This window comes from Ovis canadensis, chromosome 1, assembly GCF_042477335.2.
Source record: "Ovis canadensis isolate MfBH-ARS-UI-01 breed Bighorn chromosome 1, ARS-UI_OviCan_v2, whole genome shotgun sequence".
NCBI classification, from domain to species: Eukaryota; Metazoa; Chordata; class Mammalia; order Artiodactyla; family Bovidae; genus Ovis; species Ovis canadensis.
The window spans coordinates 88,971,274-88,994,678 of record NC_091245.1 but is presented as its reverse complement, the minus strand read 5'-3'; the positions used below and the strand labels follow the sequence as shown (position 1 = coordinate 88,994,678).

The 23,405-nt window shown below is 36.8% G+C and overlaps 1 protein-coding gene across 3 annotated transcripts; it reads left to right on the top strand.

The window, feature by feature from the left end:
• Positions 1-1,889: 1,889 nt before the first annotated feature.
• On the top strand, positions 1,890-22,639 carry LRIF1 (ligand dependent nuclear receptor interacting factor 1). 3 transcript variants are annotated; one of them, XM_069599585.1, is made up of 4 exons: positions 1,890-2,423; positions 16,259-17,768; positions 18,922-19,194; positions 20,072-22,639. In XM_069599585.1, the coding sequence occupies exons 1-4, from the start codon at positions 2,356-2,358 to the stop codon at positions 20,510-20,512; spliced, it is 2,292 nt and encodes a 763-aa protein (XP_069455686.1). In that variant the 5' UTR covers positions 1,890-2,355; the 3' UTR covers positions 20,513-22,639. The 3 variants fall into 3 exon arrangements, with proteins under 3 accessions (XP_069455686.1, XP_069455705.1, XP_069455695.1); XM_069599594.1 differs by having other exon boundaries at positions 2,116-2,423; positions 16,267-17,768; XM_069599604.1 differs by lacking the exon at positions 16,259-17,768 and having other exon boundaries at positions 1,935-2,423.
• The last annotated feature ends 766 nt before the right edge of the window (positions 22,640-23,405 follow it).

Below are 23,405 nucleotides of genomic sequence, written 5' to 3'. Positions count from 1 at the left end.
ATTCTGCTCACATTCCAACTGGGAACATTGCCAGCAGATATGCTTTAGCTATGCCTCAGCTATGCCTCCTTGAGTAATTGCCTTGGCTAAAGAGATCCTCCTCACCTAAGCTCATGCACCCTTCCCTGGCAAAGCTTGAATCCCACTTGGGAAGGCTTCAAAAGTTCATCTTAATTTTAGAGCTCTATGTGGGATTCTCTAAGGCCTTTGTTAAGACTGGGCATCACAACCTAATTTCTCCCTTTGCCCAACTTTGCTCCCTTCTTTCTTTCTAGGCTTCCCTGGTGACTCAATGATAAGGAATCTGCTAGCCAGTGCAGGAGACTTGGGTTTTCAGGTAGGGAAGATCATCTAGAGAAGGAAATGGGAACCCACTAAAGCATTCCTGCCTGGGAAATCCCATGGACAGAGGAGACAGGTCGGGCTACAGTTCATGGTCACCAAGAATCCAACAGGACTTACAGCTAAACAACATGCCTTCCTTCCACAGACACTGATCCCTAATAAACGTCCTGCCCACCAAAGTCCATCTGAAGAGTCTGCCTCCCAGGGAACCCAATCTGTGACAATGAGCTTCATTTATGAGAAGTGCTGATGGATATGAGAAGTTAAGAAACGCGAAAGTTAAGAAATGAGTGGTGAGAAAAATGAAACAAGCCAAGAATGAGCAACTCATTTAAGTAATTTTGCTTTCACAAACAGGAAGTGAAGTCACTCAGTCGTGTCCGACTCTTTGCGACCCCATGGGATGTAGCCTATCAGGCTCCTCCGTCCATGGGATTTTCCAGGCGAGAGTGCTGGAGTGGATTGTCATTTCCTTCTCCAGGGTACCTTCGCAACCCAGGAATTGAACCCAGGTCTCCCGCATTGCGGACAGACGCTTTACCGTCTGAGCCACCAGGGAAGTCTCACAGACAGGAGGAAGATAAAGATCAAAACCAAGATAGTAAAAAGGGCTCAACTCTCTGCCTCCTCTTTAGTATGGGAATATTTGGCTGAAAGATAAATACCACTGACACACACACAGGATTCGATATCGTCAAAATTAATCTTTACCAAAGAGTGAATAGTAGTTTAAAAGTATTACTCTATGATAATCGAGACGTCAAGATCTTTCATCATTTCATTAACGAGTTAGGAGAATGACTAACCAGCATTTCTAAAAGACCAAAATAAACCTTTAACTTAGCTACCATACATTAGTCTCCTAAATTTGAACAGTATGAGCCTGTTTACATGTTTACTGCTGGTAGCTAATAAAACTAGATCTTTTAAACCACTCCTCCCACAACTTCCTCCTAGTCCCAGCTGAAGCCAAAGACTCAACCCGTTTCTCAGATAAGAGACTTAACAACAGTAATCAAGAGACATCTGCCAAGTATTTCTCTGGAGATTCAGGTAAAGATGCCAAAAAGTAACTCAATACAAGAAACGAAACTTTTAGGGAATGAAGAAACTATATGACAGTGTTATTTCCAGCGAGTATTAAGGGGTGGAGGGAGAGCGTAGATTTAAGTCTCGAGGCAAAACTTTAAGTAAGAGAATAAAACCCGAGAAACCCTCAGGAAGTAGCAATAAAACAGACGCTTGCCACAGGCAGGTGTCTTAAAATTTTCTCACTCCGTAAGTTCATATGACTCCGAAAGAGCCCTCCAATGTCTTTTAAAGCACGGGCGGAAAAGAAAACAGACCAGCGGCAAATACAAAGGGAGGAAATTTGCGATTGCCCCGGAAACATTTTATTTTGCGTAGGCATCTGGAGAATTTTCTTCTGCGATTCGTTCCTTGATCCGGAAGAAGAGATGGCAGACAGCACCTTTGATTGGATCGCAGTATAAGGGCGGGGCGCTAGCGAGCCAGTCATCTTGGTGACCGGATGTGACGATAGCGGAAGCTGGCAGGCTGAGCTTTGCTAGCTGGCGGCTTTGGTGGGCGGGGTCGGTCGGGCCCTGCTGGCTCGGTTGTTCACGGCTGACCCGGCACCCATAGGGGCGGTGCCACTGAGGCCACGCCTCCAGCGCTGACTCCGGGCGGCTCTGGAGCGAAGTCCCTGGCGCTGAGTGGGTGGAGACTCGAGACCCTTCTCTGAGAGGCTAGGGACGGAACCGCCCCTTCAGTCTCTTCTATTCTTCCGGTTTTTGGTGGCTACGCCGCCTCCCTCCGGAGCCTGAGGATACGCCCTCTAGAGAGCCTGCCGTCTCTCTCCTTTCAGCTTCGAACCCCTCTGTGCTCCGGGACAACTCCAGCCCAACATTCTCTCGCTCTCGCTCTCGCTCTCGTTCTCTTCCCTTGGAGGACCTCGGCCCCGACACTGCCCCCTTTCCTGGATGTATTGGCCCCTCCCAACCCTATAAAATGTCCAATAACCCACAGAAGGTCTTCTTGAAACCTACAGAGGAAAAGTCAGGCAACGCCTCGCATTGGTAAGTACCGGTTTCTAATCTCCCTCGACCCGGCGGCCCCTCTCCCGTCTCTTAGCAGGATGTCGAGTCAGCCGTCGTTTCCTGACGTTCTGCAATTCAGACGCCTTTGATCCCTCTGTGTGAGCATTCCAGGGAAAGTGCGCGGCAGTTTGGCGCTTAGAGCTCTTAGCGCACGTCCCCCTTCAGAGTCTGACGCAGTCAGCCTCTGCCCTGGCGCCGCAGGACTCCATCGTCTGAATTTCATAGGCTGACAGAGTAGATCTCCATGGGAGAGGAAAATCAACATGGCCGGCGCGCCTGTATGACCAAAACCTTCTGGAAGATTCTCGCGCACTCGCAGAAAAACACGCAGCAATGAGAGCGAATTAGCAAATGCAGCACAGGTGGCGCTGGATCGTCAGGGAAAATATTTGTAATGTAAGAGTTTGTGGGAAGGAAAGGTTGTTGTTGTTGTTTTTGGTAATTGATAATATAGAAACTGAAAAGTTGTTTTAGAATAAGGGAATCAATTTTTTTAAATTTGTTCAAATGATAGCTTTATTTGAAGATATTAAAAAATGAAAGAGGAATTATCATGTAAAATCCTTTGGAACAGCATATTTGAAGAAGGTATAATGAGAATGCCATCTCGAATTGGATGTGTATGTAGAGGAACTACATTGGTCAGAGGTAGATTGCTGTACTTCTTAGACACTTGTTTGTAAATTTAGGCAATAGTGTATCACTAACTCATTTTTTAAAAAACATTCAAGATGAAATAAAACGAACAAAATTGTAAGCTAAGGTAGAATATTTTAAGTTAAACTATCCATGGTTTGTGAGTATCTAATAAGTGGTGAGAAAAAAAGGTTGAGTCCTTGTAGAAGAAAATGTGAAGAAGAAATCATAGAAATGGAGATGTAAAAATCATGGAAGAGCATTTATGTTTGAAGAAAACCAGTATCACTACATTTAATCCTTGATTTGCTAGTTACTATTTGTGAGGCCGTGACTTGGTTTCCAGTCTGTAAGTAAGAACGCCCAGAGGTATTTTAAGGATTAAAAGAATGAATATACTAAAATACTTAGTGCAGTAAAAATAGGAAAGCGTTGTTTAAATATTAGCTATTATAATTTTAAGGATACGATTTTACTTCTGTAAAAATTTTAGCCCAGGAAGTAGGTAGTTATGAGTAGATATGAAACCTAATTGTGATAAACACTTTAAAAAAGCATGCTTAATAATCTAAAATGAAATGGTCATCAAAAGTGATTAGCTAAAACTGCACTGAAAACTGCCAAGAAAGAGCCATTGTATTTCAGGTCAGAACAAGAGCCAGCTTTTGTGCATGTACGTTTTTTGTTGGTTTATTTTTGGTGGAAGTTGAGAGGAAAGTCAGAGATAGTGCCTTGTATGGATACGCAAAAATGGAACTAGTCTTTAATGGTTGCTGATTTCTTCTATCGTTTCAATACCTGTATATTTGATAACGTTTGATTTATCCTAGTTTAATACAATTTGTTTTAGGGTTTCATTCTTTTTAAATACCAGAAATTAGAGTAAGAACGTTACTTTTTGTTTATTGTGTACTTTATTATCCTGTTTCTACTTTTGGCTATATTTTAAAACATTGCAAATTGAATTATGTTTTCTACATTTATCAATTATTTGGAGTTAATTAACTCACTGGTTTATGCGTTATTTTTATCATCTTTGAATGCATTTTTCTTCAAATCCTTGAGGTTTTAAATCACGTATTTGGGACATTTGCCAGATGCCTTTCGGAAGCTCTTTGACATTTATTTTGGTTACTGTTTGCATATTTGATTCTGTTGTTTTATAATTAATCTGCAGGACATTCAAAGATACTTTTGTAAATACGTGGATTAATGTCAGCTCTTTAGTTTTTTGGAAGCTTCATGGTCTTACATATCTGATAATATTTTTATTGTAAAATCATTTTTATAAGCTTAAAATGGTTATATGATTTTCTTATTTTCTATGGATACTTGCATTTTTCTTGAGTTACCTCTTTCCTGCTGTAAAAGCTTTCAGTAATGTGATACAGAATGTTGATTGCTTTAAAAGTATCTCTTTAATTCAGCAGGGTATAAAATGTAAAACCCAAATTTAATCTTATAGTACAAAGGAGAAATCTGGAAGATATCTGTGATAGTAGGCATTAAGTTTATTTAGATTTGGACTGTATATGTAAAGAGCAAAGCTGGAGTCAGAATGGTACAGTTGAGGTACAAAGACCTTGGTAGAGTTGGAGAAAGAAGATAGTTACAGAGACCTAGATTCATGTTCTAGTTCATCACTTAGTATAGTTAAAACATTTGGTTAAAAGCTGTTCACTGAGTGCCTACTGTGTGACAGACTGTACCAAATGGAGAGACTGATTGAAGAATAGGCTATGGACCATGCCCATGAAAAACATTAACATCTAGGGGGAATTATAACATAATACATTTGTTAATAATAATATGTACAGGATGATCCTGTGAGGGCATAGAGAAAGGAAATTGTGGGAAAGGTTTCTGGAGTGGCCGAGTTGGGGAATATTAAGTATTAGCTGTCCAATTAAATGATGAATGCCTATACTCAGGCAGAGGAAATTGATATTTTTAAAAAACGCAGTATGATGTATTACTAGTAATTGATATTTATTGTTTGAGTCTATACTACAAGCAGGATAACTAGATAGCTCATAAGGATTTGATGAAGAGATTAGACTTCTCTCCATTGGAGACCCTTCTGAGGATTTTAAGAAAGGAACTGTTACAGTCACGTGTCATTTTAGGTAACTGATGACAGTGTGGATTTGAGGTGCCGAGTCAGATGAATAAAGATTGTATTTCAGTTGTCCTTTCAGAGATTCTGAAAGCCTGTGCTAGAATGTAGAGCAAGGGTTGGATTCGAAGAAATAAAGAAGGGCAAATGGGCAGATCTTGTCAGTGAATTGGTATGAAGAAAAGTGGGTCAATTATGATGCCAGTTTTCTGGGCAGATACTGGCAAATTAATTGAGATGAGGAATACACCAAGAAAGCAATCAGTGAGATATTTGAATCTGAAATTCAGGTAGAATCAAAGCTGGAAATTTGAGAGTCAGAGTTCACAAAGAGACTTGTGAGTCATCAGCTTAGAAGAATTATAATAAAAGCCTGTGATAATATATCCCACAATAATAAGAGTTAGGATGCCATGTGATTGGCAGTTGGCTTCTATCCGCCTTTGACCCTTTGTTCTTAAATAGGGAACTAAATGGGTGTCCTCAGCAGGGGACTTGGTTTGGTTATAAAATGTTCCCTTGTCAGTTTGATGTGCATGTAGTTTTGTACTGTGTGTTATTATCTTTGTTTATGTGATCTGAGTGTGTGTGTGTACGAGAGAGAGAGAGACATACTATACTGGTTAAATGAAATCTATTTCTCATTAATACCTCAGTTTATGCATGAATTTTAAGGACTATATTATATTGAGGTTATGCTAAAGTAAATACAAAAGAGTGAATGGGATTGCCCAAGAAAGCATGTCATTCTGAATACGTTCTTTAATATTACTAAACTTCCATTTTCTCAACTATAAAATGGGAATGGCAGTACCTACTTTGTTGGACTGTTTATTAGGATTAGAGTTAATGACAACTGTTTATAACAATATCTGTTATGCATATGATGTCATGTGAAATATATTATCATATATGTTACTACATTATATATTTGTATATATTATGTGTGTGCATAATAGAGAATAATACAGAGATTGTCATAATAATCATAGAGAATAAGTTGGAAAAAATCTCTTAGCAGTCGAAAATTTTGTGAAATTATCTACAAAATGTTTATTAACCTACAAAAAATTTTTTAAATAATTTATTTTTGGTTGCACTGGGTCTTTGTTGCTGAGCATGGGCTTTCTCTAGTTGCAGTGATCAGGGGATACTCTTGGTCATGGTGCACAAGCTTCCCATTGTGTTGACTTCTCTTGTTGCTGAGCACAGGCTCTAGGCACATCATTTTCAGTAGTTACACCACAGGGGCTCGTTAGATGTGGCTCACGGGCTCTAGAGTATGGACTCAATAGTGGCACGTGGGCTTTAGCTACCTGTGATGTGGGGAATCTTCCCGGACCAGGGATCAAACCTGCATCCCCTGCATTGTCACGAGGACTCCTATCCACTGTACCATCAGAAAAGTCCTAACCTGCAAAATTTTTATGATTCCGTATCAAATCTGTAAATGCTTCATTCAAAATGAAAAGTCAAAAATGTCAAAAGTTATATAATGTTTATTTAATATCTTTTATTAAAGTTTTCACATTTTCAAAAGATTACCTGATTCATTTACTTTATCTTGGACAGCAATTATAATATTTTAATGGAAGATGATATCTAGCATGTATTGGGAGCTTATCAGGATCTCAACCAGTTATAACAAAACTTACAAATAAAGAGAGATTTGAAGAAATTAAGTTTACCAAAGTCAATTAATAATTGGGAGAGCTAGGATTAGAAGCCAGTAATCTTCTAATGCATTTCTCTGTTCTCTTTTAAAGTCTTAAACTATAACTTTCCAATGTAATTTCTCAGTTCAAATCCTAATTGATTTAAAGTAATTAGCATGTTGATTATTCTTTGTTTAAGTGGCCTAACCAGAGCATGGGATGCAAAATCTGGCTCTAGTTTTAGTTCTAACTTTAGCTAGAAGAATATAATCTTTATTATGTTAAATGGAATGTCTCTTCTGTATCTGAAAAAAATGTATAGTGATTGAAGAAGTATGAATTTCATCCTGGTTTATCACTTCTTTCCTTAGCATTCTGCATTTCAGTTTAATCTTTGTAACTCATTCCATTTATTATTAGGAAATCATGGATTTTTAAAAAAATTACAGCTTGTAGGATTCAGTTTAGCTAATATTGTTAACAGTGTGCCAGTTGCTCTATTAGGTTTAGAGAACATAGATATGAATAGGTCTCTGGCAGATCATATAAATCTCTACTGATACACTGACATAGAAGAGACTGTATTTTTCCATCTGTTTTTTGAGGGGAAGTGAAAAAGAGGGAAAAACTCTGGATTCGATTTTAAAAGAGTTTGTATAGTATAAATATTTTTTATAAAACGAATACAAGGGTCATATAATAAAGTATGTGAATGACCTGTTGGAAGCCTGTATGATTTGCTTAACTACTGTGCTAATTAAAATGTGTTTACGTGTGTGCTAAGTCACTTCAGTGATATCTGACTCTTTGTGACCCTATGGGCTATAGTTGGCCAGATTTTTCTGTCCATGGGATTCACCAGGCAAAAATACTGGAATGGGTTGCCATTTCCTCCTCCAGGGGGTCTTCCTGACCCAGGGATCAAACCTGCAACTCTTACGTCTTCTGCATTGGCAGGCAGGTTGTTTACCACTAGTGCCATCTGGGAAGCCCTTAAAAGAGTACATGTTAGTTGCTCAGTCATGTCCCACTCTTTGGGACCCCTTGGACTGTAGTCTGCCAGGCTCCTCTATGCATGGAATTCTCCAGGCAAGAATACTGGAGTGGGTTGCCATTTCCTTCTCCAGCGGATTTCCCTGACACAGGGATGAAACCCAAGTCTTCTACATAGCAGGCAGATTCCATAGCATCAGAGCCACGAGGGAGGTCCAAAATGTGTTTTCCACTATGCAAATAATTAATTATAAAAGCATGGATTCTGTTCTGTTGAAACTTCTAAACTGTTAGTCAGATATTACTGACAGATGAAATACATTAACTAAACAATACAGGTATTGAGGCATTTTAATATGTTTGAAATATTTCACAGAGTTGTGTTATTTTTTATATAATTTTGTTAGGGCCTTCTGTGCTAGTTATTGGAAGAACAATTACAAAATAAATGATATAGTCTGTGACCATAAGGAGTTTCAGCCTTACTGAGGAAGACAATAGTTTACTCATTTTTAAAAATTAGCTAATAGATTAAAGACAATACAGAAGACATTATATAACTCCCAGCATTAATGGCAACAACAAGAGTGCTTTAGGGATTCCAAGTTGGGAGAAATTAATGTGAGTTTGAGTGTCTAGGAGATATTTCATAGAGAAAATGGATTGGTCCTCAATTTATAACTGCTTTGTTAGAGAAGAAGAAAAAAACTTTAATAGAGTAAATATTGTACATGGGACAATCCAGAATAGTAGAGACCTTTATGATAAGACCAGAGATTTTATGTTGAGATGTTATAGGAGATTTGTTGGGACTAGGTTGTAGATGATTTTAACATTAAACTGAATTGGCAGTCATGAATTACTGAAACTTTGAGCAAGAAGGTAACAGGATGAAAACAGTGATTTAGTCTGCCAGAGATACATGATAATAATGGCTTCAGTCAAGCAATCTAGGTTAAAAGTCAAAGCCAAAAAATATAGGAATGAGATAATGAGGACAGGACACAAGGTTATACAGGTCTGATCTAGGAAGTAGAAGTAGCGAAGACGAAGAGAGAGAATATGACAAAGATATGTTAGAAAAAGGGGAAAAATATGGACTTGGTGATCCATTCAGTATATGTTTATTGTATGTTTATCCTTTGTAGGTATCTAGGTATCTATACAAGGTATTTTTAGTGAATTAAAGGTGAATAAGGAGAGTGGTAAAGATGGAGCTGACTAGGTATTTTAAGACCTAAGTGACTTGGAAAATAGTATGCTGACACATGACTGGATGAAAAGAAAGTATTAGTTTTCAATACAGAGTAATTTTAACTTTAATGGTTTTAAAAGTGAAAATATTTGGTCAGACAGTACAAATATGGAATTGAGATAAATATTAAGGAATAGGAATAAATAGAGATAAATAATAGAGTCATTATTGCAAAGGAGATAATTCGAGATAATAGATGAAGCTTTGAACTGTTACCTTGATGCAGTCTTTATGGAAGAATGCCTTTAAAAAGTTTTTTTTTTTAATTGAAGTATGGTTGATTTACAAAGAAATGTCTTGAAAGAAAACTAGTCAAGAACTGTACTTTCAGGAGTAATCATAATTGGATGCTTAAAATGCAGAAAGTTAATACGAAATAGAACAGTAAGAAAGACAAAAGAAATACTGTACACAATGGAAACGGTGTTAGGAAGAAGTTCCAGATAGGGAGATAATTAGCTACCAATGTTAGCTTCAGCAGAGAGCACCTAGGAAATGAAGACAGAGAGTAAGCCAGATTTAAATGTGAGGACATATTTGATAATCTTTGAAAATAAGGTGTAGTAGAATATGGGGGAAAAAAATAGATTGCAGAAGACAGTGAGCTTCAAGTCAACTTTCTAGCGTATCAGCAACAGAAAGTTGGTAGATGGTTTTAACTGTGGTTCATTAACAAATGTACCAACTTCCTGTCACTGAATGTAAGCACCCACATCCTAATCATCTCTCTAATCCAAATGACTTCAGCAACTATATGAGTAATCTCTTTTGTCACCTGGTCTTTCAGTTCATAGATCTGTTTCTTCAATGTTTTCTCCATTCTATCACCATCAATCCACTTCTGTAGTTGTTGTTATCAGATGAAATTGCTGCATTTACAAAATTCTTGGTTTTAGGCATCCTGCTTTCCAAACACCAGTTCCTGTGTTTTAGCTTAGTTGTTTTAAGTACTCTCACGCTGACTTTTTTATCTGGCCCTTCAGTCCATTCCCTTTATTTTCTCCCTATGAAAGTGAAAAAATGAAAATGTTAGTTGCTCAGTAACGTCCGACTCTTTGCAACATCATGGACTGCTGCCTGCCAGGCTCCTCTGTCTGGGGAGTTCTCCAGGCAAGAATACTGGAGTGGGTATCCATTGCCTTCTCTAGGTCTTCTCATCTAGGGATCAAACCCGGCTTTCTTGCATTGTAGGCAGATTCTTGACTGTCTGAGCCACCAGGGAAGCACCTTTCTCCCTAGATGTTAGCCTTTTATCTTCTCATTTTCATCCCATCCTGAAGAGATTCTGCATTTCATTATTTGAAAAAAATTTTCAATACCCTAAAATCATTTGCTCCTCTTTGATTTTTGTTACACCCTTCTGAAGCCACTGCAACCTTGGATGAACTTAGTGATAACACTTTCTCTTTGGCTATACCTGGTAAAACAAGGAGACTAACCAGTACAGTTGCTATCACTGTAAATTAATGATCGTTACCTATCTCTCTGGGCCATTTACAGTGTCTGATGATGCTATTTTCTAAAGTCAGCTTATTCTTGCTAAAAGACTGTTTTTGCATCTTTTTTCTTTTTTTTTTTCCCTAAGTTTTTCTGATATTGTATTTGTGTGTGTGTGTTTTTAACTTTGCAATATTATATTGGTTTTGCCATACATCAACATGAATCTGCCACGGGTGTACATGTGTTCCCCATCCTGCAACCCCCTCATACCTCCCTCCCCATACCATCCCTCTAGGTCATCCCAGTGCACCATCCCCAAGCATCTAGTATCATGCATCAAACCTGGACTGGCGATTCAATTCACGTGATATTATGCATGTTTCAATGCCATTCTCCCAAATCATCCCACCCCTCACCCTCTCCCACAGAGTCCAAAAGACTGTTCTATACATCTGTGTCTCTTTTGCTGTGTTGCACACAGGGTTATCGGTACCATCTTTCTAAATTCCACATATATGTGTTAGTATACTGTATTGGTGTTTTTCTTTCTGGCTTACTTCACTTTGTATAATAGGTTCCAGTTTCATCCACCTCATTAGAACTGATTCAAATGTATTCTTTTTAATGGCTGAGTAATACTCCATTGTGTATATGTACCACAGCTTTCTTATCCATTTGTCTGCTGATGGACATCTAGGTTGCTTCCGTGACCTGCTGCTGCTAAGTCACTTCAGTCGTGTCTGACTCTGTGCGACCCCATAGATGGCAGCCCACCAGGCTTCTCTGTCCCTGGGATTCTCCAGGCAAGAATATTGGAGTGGGTTGCCATTTCCTCCTCCAGTGCATGAAAGTGAAAAGTGAAAGTGCAGTCTCTCAGTCATGTCAGACTCTTCGCGACCCCATGGACTGTAGCCTACCAGGCTCCTCTGTCCATGGGATTTTCCAGGCAAGAATACTGGAGTGGGTTGCCATTGCCTTCTCCATGCTTCCATGACCTGGCTATTATAAACAGTGCTGCGATGAACATTGGGGTACACGTCTCTTTCAATTCCTGGTTTTCTTGGTGTGTATGCCCAGCAGTGGAATTGCTGGGTCATAAGGCAGTTCTATTTCCAGTTTTTTAAGGAAGCTCCACACTGTTCTCCATAGTGGCTGTACTAGTTTGCATTCCCACCAACAGTGTAAGAGGATTCCCTTTCTCCACACCCTGTCCAGCATTTATTGTTTGTAGACTTTTTGATAGCAGCCATTCTGACAGGCGTGAAATGGTACCTCATTGTGGTTTTGATTTGCATTTCTCTAATAATGAGTGATGTTGAGCATCTTTTCATGTGTTTGTTAGCCATCTGTATGTCTTCTTTGTAGAAATGTCTGTTTAGTTCTTTGGCCCATTTTTGACTGGGTCATTTATTTTTCTGTAATTGAGCTTTGGGAGTTGCTTATATATTTTTGAGATTAATTCTTTGTCAGTTGCTTCATTTGCTATTTTTTTCTCCCATTCTGAAGGTTGTCTTTTCACCTTGGAGTTTCCTTTGTTGTGCAGAAGCTTTTAATTTTAATTAGGTCCCATTTTTTTAGTTTTGCTTTTATTTCCAATATTCGGGGAGGTGGGTCATAGAGGATCCTGCTGTGACTTATGTCAGAGAGTGTTTTGCCTATGTTCTCCTCTAGGAGTTTAGTAGTTTCTGGTCTTAACGTTTAGATCTTTAATCCATTTTGAGTTTATTTTTGTGAATGGTGTTAGAAAGTGTTCTGCTACTGCTAAGTTGCTGCTAAGTCGCTTCAGTCGTGTCCGACTCTGTGCGACCCCATAAACGGCAGCCCATCAGGCTCCGCCATCCCTGGGATTCTCCAGGCAAGAACACTGGGGTGGGTTGCCATCTCCTTCTCCAATGCATGAAAGTGAAAAGTGAAACTGACAGTGAAGTTGCGACCCCATGGACTGCAGCCCACCAGGCTCCTCTGTCAATGGGATTTTCCAGGCAAGAGTACTGGAGTGGGGTGCCACTGTAGTTTCATTCTTTTACAAGTGGTTGACCAGTTTTCCCAGCACCACTTGTTAAAAAGATTGTCTTTTCTCCGTTGTATATTCTTGGCTCCTTTGTCAAAGATCAGGTGTCCATAGGTGTGTGGATTTATCTCTGGGCTTTCTATTTTGTTCCATTGATCTATATTTCTGTCTTTGTGCCAGTACCATACTGTCTTGATGACTGTGGCTTTGTAGTAGAGCCTAAAGTCAGGTAGGTTGATTCCTCCAGTTCCAGTCTTCTTTCTCAAGATTGCTTTGGCTATTTGAGAATTTTTGTGTTTTCGATTTCTTTAAATCTCTCCCTATTTTTGCTCTTCTTAACAAATGATGTTACTTCCTTATTTCACAGTGAAAATAAAAGTCACTAGATCAGAATTACCTCAACCTTGTAATGCCAAAGCTTTAAACTTACCTCCAAATGTACCTATGCTCTTTTCCAATGAAAAGAGACACTTCCCCAGGTCTCTTTAAGGTTTAGTCTCTTCATCTGACTTGTGGTCTCAATTTCCTACCTCCTTTTAAACTTTACATTATTAATTATCCCTCTTTCTCCTTTATTTCCAGTCTCTTCCTTTTGGTGACTCACATGAATACTCATGCTCAAATTCAGAGATCCTCAGCTTCCGGATCTAATGCCTGATGGTCTGAGGTGGAGCTGATGTAATAACTGATATAATAATAATAGAAATAAAATGCATGATAAATGTAATGTGATTGAATCATCCTGAAATTATCCCCCCACCCTGGTTCATGGAAAAGTTGTGTTCCATGAAACTAGTCCCTGGTGCCAAAAAGAATGGGGACTGCTGCTCTAGTTTACCTAACATTAAAAAAAAAAAAATATCTCCTCTTTGACCTCATTTAGTTTCCAGCTACTTGCCAGTTTTTCTCTTTCCCTTTACATCCAAAGTTCATAAGAGTGTTATCTATCCTTGCTGTTTTCATATTCTTTCTTCATATTCACTCCTACCAACTTCTTTCCACACAAAACTGCCCTTTAATGCCATCAGTGATCCTTATGCCAGTAGTTTCTGTATACATTTGCAATCTGCCTTTGATTTGGTCTCTCAGAAACTTTCAGTGGAATTACCCAGTTTTCTTGAAACTCTTTCTTCCTTTGTCTTCAATTTCCTCAGAATCTCTTGGTTTCCTTTTTACCACTCAGAGAAAGTGGGAAGTTGATGAAACATTTTAAGTAGGGAAGGACCAGCCAGCTTTAAGAGTGCTAAGTAATTTGAAGAGAAGACGATAGACTGAAGAAAAGATTGGTTGTTAAGCTACTATAACAGACCAAGCCAGAGAGACTGGAGTGGAAACAATTGATTTGGAAACAGTTGACTAGATCAAGAGAAATTTAGGAAATAATATCAATAGGATTTTGAGATAGGTTGGATACATATGGTTAGAAAGCTGGAATTACTTACTTAGATTTAGGCATCTAAGATAGTTGGGATACCATTTACTGAAGGAAGAACACTGGAAAAGACTGTTTAGTTTTAGGTGCATTTACGATTGTGAATGGAAATGTCAAGAGGGAAGTTGGACATACAAATCTGACTCAAAAGAGCTAAGATATAAATATTTGAATTGTTGATATATAAATGGTAATTTAAGTCATGTATATAAAATAAATCATGTGGGGCAAAGCTTATTGAGTAGGAAGAGTTCACTTTAAACTTTGTTGAATTCCAACATTTTAAGGCTGATTCAAGGATGGAGTTGGCAAAGAAAACTCAGGAACCACTACAAAGATAGAAGAATATGGTATCTAGGAAGCCTTAGGAAGAAAATGTTTTAAGAAAGGAGTAAGCATGTTTGTTGTCATACAAATAGATCATCATCTCAATGATAATTGCCTATTTACATATTCATGAACTCAACAGTTTAAGTTCTTTTAGGGATTGTGGGTTGAACTACATTGGAAGCTAGCAAACATTTTCTATAAAGGGCTAGATAGTAAATACTTAGGCTATATAGGCCATATAATCTCTGCTGCAACTACTGAACTCTTGTTGTAGCATGAGAACAGCCATGTACAGTACATAAAAAGTAGGGGTGACTGTACTAATAAAACTATTTATGGATCAGTTCAGTTGAGTCTCTCAGTCGTGTCTGACTCTTTGCAACCCCATGAACCGCAGCACACCAGGCCTCCCTGTCCATCAGTGACTTTGAAATTCATAGTTTTTACATATCACAAAATATCTGTGATTAAAAAAAAAAATTTTTTTAAGCATTCTTAGTTTGTGTACTGCATAGAATTTTTTTACTTTGATTTGTATTAATATCTGAGGCTTAAAAAACACCTTTAGGTAGTAAAACATACCTTTAGACTACTGAGAATTCTAATTATTATTTCATTATTTTTCATTCTTAATTTTTTTTCATCTGATCTTATAAAGCCGTGTTAACTGTGTAGGACATGGACTCCATACCCATATTGCGAGAATTTAGCATGAGAGACAGTACATAAACTGGTGAAAAAAAATTAAGATATGGTAAAAACTTGTGATATATATATTCCATGAAGAACATTAATAGATGTAATGTTATTAATTATGAAGGAGGAGCAAGGGTAGTTAAAAGTGGCCAGAGGATGTATCTTCTGGGAAATATCATTTATGTTGAGACTTTAAGTTACATGGGTGGATGAAGAATAACTAATTAATAACTAATAGCATGTGTGATGACTCTGATTCCCATACTAAGGGTTTAGTATTCCAAGAGCTGAAGGTTGGTTTTAGGTATATAGCTTTAGTTGTCTGCATTTAACTAATCTACAGATAATTGATTATATAATCTGATACTGGTATATATTTATTTTTTCTTTAAAATCAGACAACCTGTGCTAAGTAATAGCTAATAACTATCAGGATCAAAATAGGCTGTTAAAAAGAAATACTGACTTCCAGTGTATTTGATAGTTTACAGGGAATGATGTCGTTCATATTCCATATTCATTGAAAGCCATTCAGCTGAAATGATGTTGCTATTAAAATATGGATTGACAGTTGAACCTAATATGAGTAATTGCCATACCAAGAGCTATTTAGTACTAAATGTCAAACATACTGAAATCAAAGAAGAATCTGCTTCCTACATGAGTAACTCAGTTTAGTCTCCAGACATGTGATGCATGAAGGTGGTATCTTAAGAGATGTGTTGAGCAAAATAATAGCTGACAGTAGAACTTGTCATTATCAGTCAGAAGAATACAGAACAGATTAGCTAGGGAAAGAAAAGAACAAGGGAAATAGAATGACATAAATGGAGGTAAAATGAGAATCATGGTCAGTAAGAGTAAAGAAGAAGAACTAGAAGAAAGAATTTAAGGAAAAGAAGAAGGGAGAATACGTGGTTTAAGAGGAGCATATTCTAGTAGGTGAAATTTTATACAAGATAAAACCTTAGAAAAGTCTACTTTTAGTTTTAGGAATAAATGCTAGTATCTCGTATGCATTGCCTAATCATATGAGAAGATCTAAATCAAAGCTCGCCATATCTTTGATTATCTCTTCTACTTCAAAATCTTTCCTTTGCAGTATTTCACTTTGAAAACTCAAAGTGTCAAGTTACATACTTATATTTTTTAAATTTTTACTTTAAAAAAATATTTACAAATACTTGTTTTTAAATAAAATGTATATACCATGTAGTATGTTGTATTTATTTACTCAATCTTTTTTTAAGTGTTTCAGGCTGCATGTACCAAGTAGTTCAGACGATTGGCTCGGATGGAAAAAACCTTCTGCAATTACTTCCAATTCCTAATTCCTCTGGAAATCTTATGCCACTAGTTCAATCTTCAGTCATGTCTGATGCTTTGAAAGGGAATACAGGAAGTCCAGTTCAAGTTACTTTTCAGACTCAGATTTCCAGCTCTTCCACAAGTGCATCAGTTCAATTGCCCATTTTTCAGCCAGCCAGTTCTTCAAACTATTTTCTTACAAGAACAGTAGATACAGCAGAAAAAGTTAGAGTTACTTCTGTGGGAACTGAAAATTTTACTTCATCAGTTTCTAAAGTTCAGAGTCATGGTGTGAAAATTGATGGACTCACCATGCAAACATTTGCTGTTTCTCCCTCTTCAACACAAAATGATTCATCTTACATTTTAGTAAATACCCAGAGTCTCCCAATGACTGTGAAGTCTCCGGTTTTGCCTTCTGGGCATCATTTACAGATTCCAGCCCATGCTGAAGTGAAATCTGTACCAGCGTCATCATTGCCTCCTTCAGTTCAGCAAAAGATACTTGCAACTGCCACCACAAGTACCTCAGGAACAGTTGAGCCCTCCCAAATACCTACTGTTATTTATGTATCTCCTGTAAATACAGTGAAAAATGTAGTTACCAAGAACTTTCAAAACATTTACCCAAAACCTGTTACAGAAATAGCAAAGCCAATGATACTAAACACCACACAGATTCCAATGAATGTTGCTAAAGAGACACAGTTAAAAGGTGGTCAGCATTCTCAAGCTGCTCCAGTGAAATGGATTTTTCAAGAAAATCTACAGCCTTGCACTCCATCTATTGTTCCTGTTAAATCTTCAAATAATGTGGCTTCAAAGATTTTAAAAACTTTTGTAGATAGAAAAAATTTGGGAGATAATGCTGTAAATATGCCACCATTGAGTACCATCAGTCCTAGTGGGACACAATCCAAAAGTATGCCTATTAAAGATAATGCTCTGGTTATGTTTAATGGGAAAGTCTATCTCTTGGCTAAAAAGGGGACAGATGTTTTGCCATCAGTAATTGACAAACAGAATTCAGTTTCTTCTGATATTCCACCAAGAAAAGATGCATCACAGATAGTGAGTTCAAGTCCAGTCACAGAAATATCCAGAGAGGTTGTAAATATTGTTTTGGCTAAAAATAAATCTTCCCAGATGGAGACAAAATCAGTTTCAAATACTCAGCTTGCTTCCATGGCCAATTTAAGGGCAGAGAAGAATAAGAAAGTGGAGAAACCATCTCTTTCTGCCCCAAACCCACATAGTATGAACCAATCTGTTAACTACTTAAAGCAGAGTAAGACTTTATTCTCACAGCCAGTCTTACCAGATGGATTTAGTACAGGACAAAATGCCCCCAGGAAAGGAAATATCATCCAGAGCATAGAGAAAATAAGTTCCTCTGTTGATGCAACAACTGTTACTTCACAACAGTGTGTTTTCAGAGACCAAGAACCAAAGGTAATTTTCCCATGTCAGGGTGTTCTTTTTATCTTATGTATATAGAAAAATTTTCTGTCTTGATTCTTAAAGTTAGTTATCTATGATACCTCTTTTTCCCTCCTCTCCCATCCTCCTTTTCATCATATACATACCATACACACGTGAATGCTTAAGCCAAAGCTTTCATTTGAGGGAAGTGTTTGAGAAGTGTAATGAAGCCCAAACAGTATTTTTCTCTTGAATCATTTGGCATGCCAAATCTTCAAAGCAAAATTAAACAAACAAATCACAGAGCAACAAGATTCAGAAGAGTTGGAGAAGGATAATGTGAATTCAAAGCTTTGTAAAATTATGTGTGTAAATATGTATATGCATGCTTATATTTGTACACATAAGTACATGTACATACATATATTTAAGAGCTTACTTTTAGTATATGAAGAGATTAATGTTACACATAGAGGAGAGCTGAGATTTGTTTGTTTGTTTTGTGGTAGGGAGCTATCTGGCAGTTTTTTAGGTAGATGGTGGAAGTGGTAGGGCTTGACTAATTAACACCTTTCATTCATATGTGGAAAAAATTTATCAACATCTTGATTGTTTTTTTTAAATATACGTTTCCTTTTCCTTTTTCTAGCCCTTCTTTCTCATTCAGTTACCCAACATATCCACGTAATTATTTCAGTTCTACTTAAGATATGTGTATATGTGACCTCTAAATATTTGTACTTAGAGGTCTACCTAATAATCTCAGTATTTTCCCCTTTTGTACAGAATTCACTGAACTCCAGGGATATAAGGAGGTAAATTCTGATTAAGTACGATTGATTAAAGGTATAAGGGTTTTTCAAAAAATGATAATTTCCAACATAATGTCATATAGATTATTTTCAACTTGTTATTAGTCTGTATTCTCATTTCATTTGTTTGAGAATTGACTACCTGTTACTTGGCTAGTACAAGAAAGTAAAATCGTAGGGGAGCATTTTGGTTTTGCCCAGTAAAGTTCAGCTTTTCAAGTGTGGGTAGTAATGTAAGAGTAATGCAATCCAACCATTTAGGACTTTAAAGCATGGCATTTTAAGTAAGATGAGGTAATTAGTTCCTAGTGTGATAAAATAGCTTAAGTAATTGGCAGTATTGTTTGTGTGTTTTCTTTTCCTATTTCCAGATCCAGAATGAGATGGCATCAACATTAGAAAAAGTTACTCAAGAAAGAAATGGAAAGAACAGTTCTCAACGAAGAAGCAATAAGGCATCATATCTGAAGAGTGATGCTGAACTTAAAAAGATATTTGGTATCACTAAAGATTTGAGAGTGTGCCTTACTCGGATTGCTCAGCAGTTGGGCTCTGGAGAAGGTTTTGATTCCTTTAGCCCTTTGGTGAAGAGTGAAACTTACAAAGAGGCAGAGTTTATAGTGAAGGAGGAAGGGAGAAAACAGGTAATAGATTTTAAAGTATCCTTTGTAAGTACTCCAAAGATACATGAATGTATTAATTTTCTTGATTTTTATTTTTTAGTCTTATGCATTAATATGATAGTTCTTACAAATATTGTCTATATGTATTATACCAAAACATATAAGAAAATAAGATATGCACAGGTAAAAAGATATCCCCAGTTAATTAAAATGTTGTTTAGGGAATTCCTTGGCAGTCCAGTTGTTAGGACTGCCATTCACACTGTCGAGGGCCCAATCCCTACTCAGGGAACTAAGATCCCTCAAGCTGCACAGTGTGGCCAAAAAAATTTAAAAAGGAAAATAAATGACAGAAATGTAGGGAAAATATAAGCATGTAGATATTCACTACAGTATTGTTTTTAATATAAGCCTTAAGAGAAATCTACACAATAATGGTGAACCAAAAAATCCCTGTAATTTTGTCTACTGTCATTCTACTTATAAATGCTTCCTTATTTTTTAATATTCTGAACTTCAGATCAGAAACCAGTCAACCTTTCCCAGTGATAATCTTTCATACATGCCTACTGTGCAGGTGAAAAAAAAAATGTTAAATTCTATTTCTTAGGCTCTTCACAAACGATTGTTAGGCTTTTGTAGTAGATCAATATAGCTTCTGATAGTTGACTTAAGCAGGAAAATAGGCAATTTATTCTCAGTGAGTATCATTGGGACATTGCCATTCACTTTGATACCATACAGTGACAAACATTACTTTCTCCCTGTAGTTCTCAGTAGTTTTGTTGAGTTGAATTTAATGGCTAAATATTTGTAACTGGACATATTTTTAAATTCAAGAGCACAGTATATATTCAGCAATAATATTTTTCTTTTGATGTCTTACTCAAAATTGCAGCAGGGTATTGATAAGAAAAGAAAAGCAAAAACCACTAAGAAGATGGATCACCCAAAGAAGAGAAGAACTAATAGTGTTAATAACACAACTATAAATGGAGGAACTAATGTCACCAGTTCCCAGCTCATTAGCAGTATTTTACCAACTTCAGATGTGTCAGACCATAACATCCTCACAAACTGCAACAAAACCAGAGAAGAAAAGAGAACTGAGGTAGAGCACTGTACTCATGGAAACCAAGCAAAAGGCACATTGAGCTCAAGTACAGCTTTTGAACAAAGCCATTCCTTTAATGAAAGTTATACTGAAGATATTTTCCCAATGACACCACCAGAGTTAGAAGAAACCATTAGAGATGAAAAGATAAGAAGACTTAAGCAAGTGCTGAGAGAGAAAGAAGCTGCTCTTGAAGAAATGCGTAAGAAGATGCATCAAAAATAGTAAAATGGCTGTTCTTAAAGGCATCAGTGAAATAGCTGTGTTTTTCATATACTTTTGCATTAAGTTCGTTATAGGACATTCTGAAAGTGTTTTGGAATGTAAAAGTTGTCTTTTCATCAGCTGATTGTAAAATTTTATGTAAGAAATACAGAAAAGGTTAACTCACATTTGACTTTTATGAATAACTCATAGGATATCTGAATCTTTGTCTATAGATACCTTTTTTTGGAAGGAAAAATTTTCTATTTTTCTATTACTTCAACTAGAATTCCCTAAGTTTGAATATTTGTTATTGTTTGTATGTTTAGCTAAATTGCTCAGATGTTATTCCAACAATAGTTAATTATTGTGTACTTTTAAAATTATATAATCCAAGATAGGAAATCAGCTCAAAACTTAGCTTTACCAATGGGCTTGTATCTTTATATGTCTCTTTACCCATAAAATGACGATACCTTCTACTCACTGTTGTTGTTTTTCTTAAATTTCATGAAAGAAAATTATTATAGCAGCATTATTAAAAAATTCAAACATTTTTCAAGAGTGAGGGATGTTTGTTTTGTAACTTTTACAAAGTAATTTCACATGATACAAAATGGGTTTTAGAATTCAGGCTATATAATGTATTGTTTGCTTAAAGTGGTATGTTATCTCTAGGCAAATGCGTCCTTTTTTTGAAATATGTAAATATATGACTAAGATTGTGTGAAAAGTAAATCTGAACATGGCCGCATTTAATACTTTTTAAAATTGTAAAGTGTAGTTTTTCTTAATAGAGCCAGACATTTTAATATCTGGTTATCTTTGACTTGGAGAGTTTGAGAGTGGCATAGAGATAGGGATTACAGGGAAGGAGGAAAAGTTATTTTTAAGAAATGATAAAATTCTGGAAATAAGGTCAAATAAAACCTGGACATTGGCAACAAAATAGAAAGTCAGAAAATACTGAGAGGGAATAAAACAAATACAAACTGAGTGTCAACTAGATTCTCCTGCCCCCTTTTTTTTGGTAACAACTTTATTAAGATAGTTTGCATATTGTAAGTTTCACCCTTTTGAAGTGTACAGTTGTTATTCACAGAGTTGTATAACCTTCAACATGATCTAATTTTAGATCATTTTCATTACCACCTAGAAAACGTCATACTCATCAGCCATCACTCCCCAGACCCTTCTTTCCCCATCCCTTGGCAACCCACCAATACACTTTCTGTCTCTATAAGTTTGCATAGTTTAGACAGTCATATGCATGGAATGAACCATTCAGTATGTTTTCCTTTGTGACTGATTTCTTTGAGTTAGTTTAATATTTTCAAGGTTCATCTGTGCTGTCACATGTATTCATACTTCATTTTTTAAATTGCTAATATTCCATTGTATGGATATACCATACTTGTTTATCCATTTGTTTGTGGACATTTGGGTTGTGTACACTTTGGCTACTAGGATGTTATATTGCTGTGTTTTCCTGAATGTTTGGGTATATGTTTTTGTGTGAACATAATGTTTTTAAGTCTCTTGGATATATACCTAGGAGTGTAATTGCTGGGCCATACCCTAACTTTGAGGAACTGCCAGATTATTCCAGGCAGATTTCCCTCCCCCCCCCCCCACTCCACCATATTAGATTTTGTTAAGGACACCAGCGACTACCATGTTGCGAGATTCAGTGGTCAGTTGTCAGTCTTCTTATCTATCTGTGGGGAGATTAGTTCATGAATTAATTACCTCCTTAAAAAAAAAATTTTAAGTTTTAAAAAAAGAAGCAGTACATGTCCATTGTGGGAAAATTGCAAATAACAATCCAAAATATTAAAGTTTCACTTTCCTATCAAGCTAAAATATTAAATGTTGGAGCTTGGGGATACATAGTTAAAGGCTATCAGTAAATAGATACCATTTGAAGCCATGGGTCTGAATAACTTCACTTAGGGAAACAGACTAAACAGAGAAGAAGGTGAACTTGTGGGCTCATGTCTTAATACAATTAAAGATTGGGAAAAGGGCAGTCTCAGGTGAATTTTGAGAATCAGAAAGAATGAATTGTATTTATAAATCCTTGGATAGTGCCTGACAGCGATGTATCAGTATTTGTTAAATAAAATCATCTAAAATCATCCTAATAGACATACTGCATCCATTTTCATTTCATTTTCTTACTTTACCTCGTCCTTTCGATATTTTCTGCTTTTATTAAGGTTTTGCTGCTCATGGAATTATCAAGTGCCCATTTCTTCTGATAATAAATTCCATAATATGGAAACGTAGCTTGAATTCTTTAGAGAAAAATTCTCAAAATTTATCAAAACTAATGGTCTCAAACTCTTATTTCTCATTCTGAAATTCACTCAAATTAGGGTTTTATCTTTATCACTCCATTAAAGCTATTTTTCTCAAGGTCTTCAAATACCAACATATTGCTAAATATAATGGTCAATGCTTAGTCTTTATATTACCTGACCTATTAGAGTGTTTGACAGTTTTTATAAGTCATCGAAATTTGACCCAATTTTCTTGGGCCCCAAAATCACTGCAGATGATGACTGCAGCCATGAAATTAAAAGACTTCTTGCTCCTTGGAAGAAAAGCTATGACCAACCTAGACAGCGTATTAAAAAGCAGAAACATTACTTTGCCAACAAAGGTCCATCTAGTCAAAGCTAGATGGACCAGTAGTCATGTAGTGGTGTAGTATGGTGTAGTAGTAGTCATGTATGGTGTGAGAGCTGGACGGTAAAGCTGAGCACAAAAGAACTGATGCTTTTGAACTGTGGCGTTGGAGAAGACTTGCGATTCCCTTGGACTGCATGGAGATCAAGCCAGTCCATCCTAAAGGAAATCTGTCCTGAATATTTGTAAGGACTGATGCTGAAGCTCCAGTACTTTGGGCCAC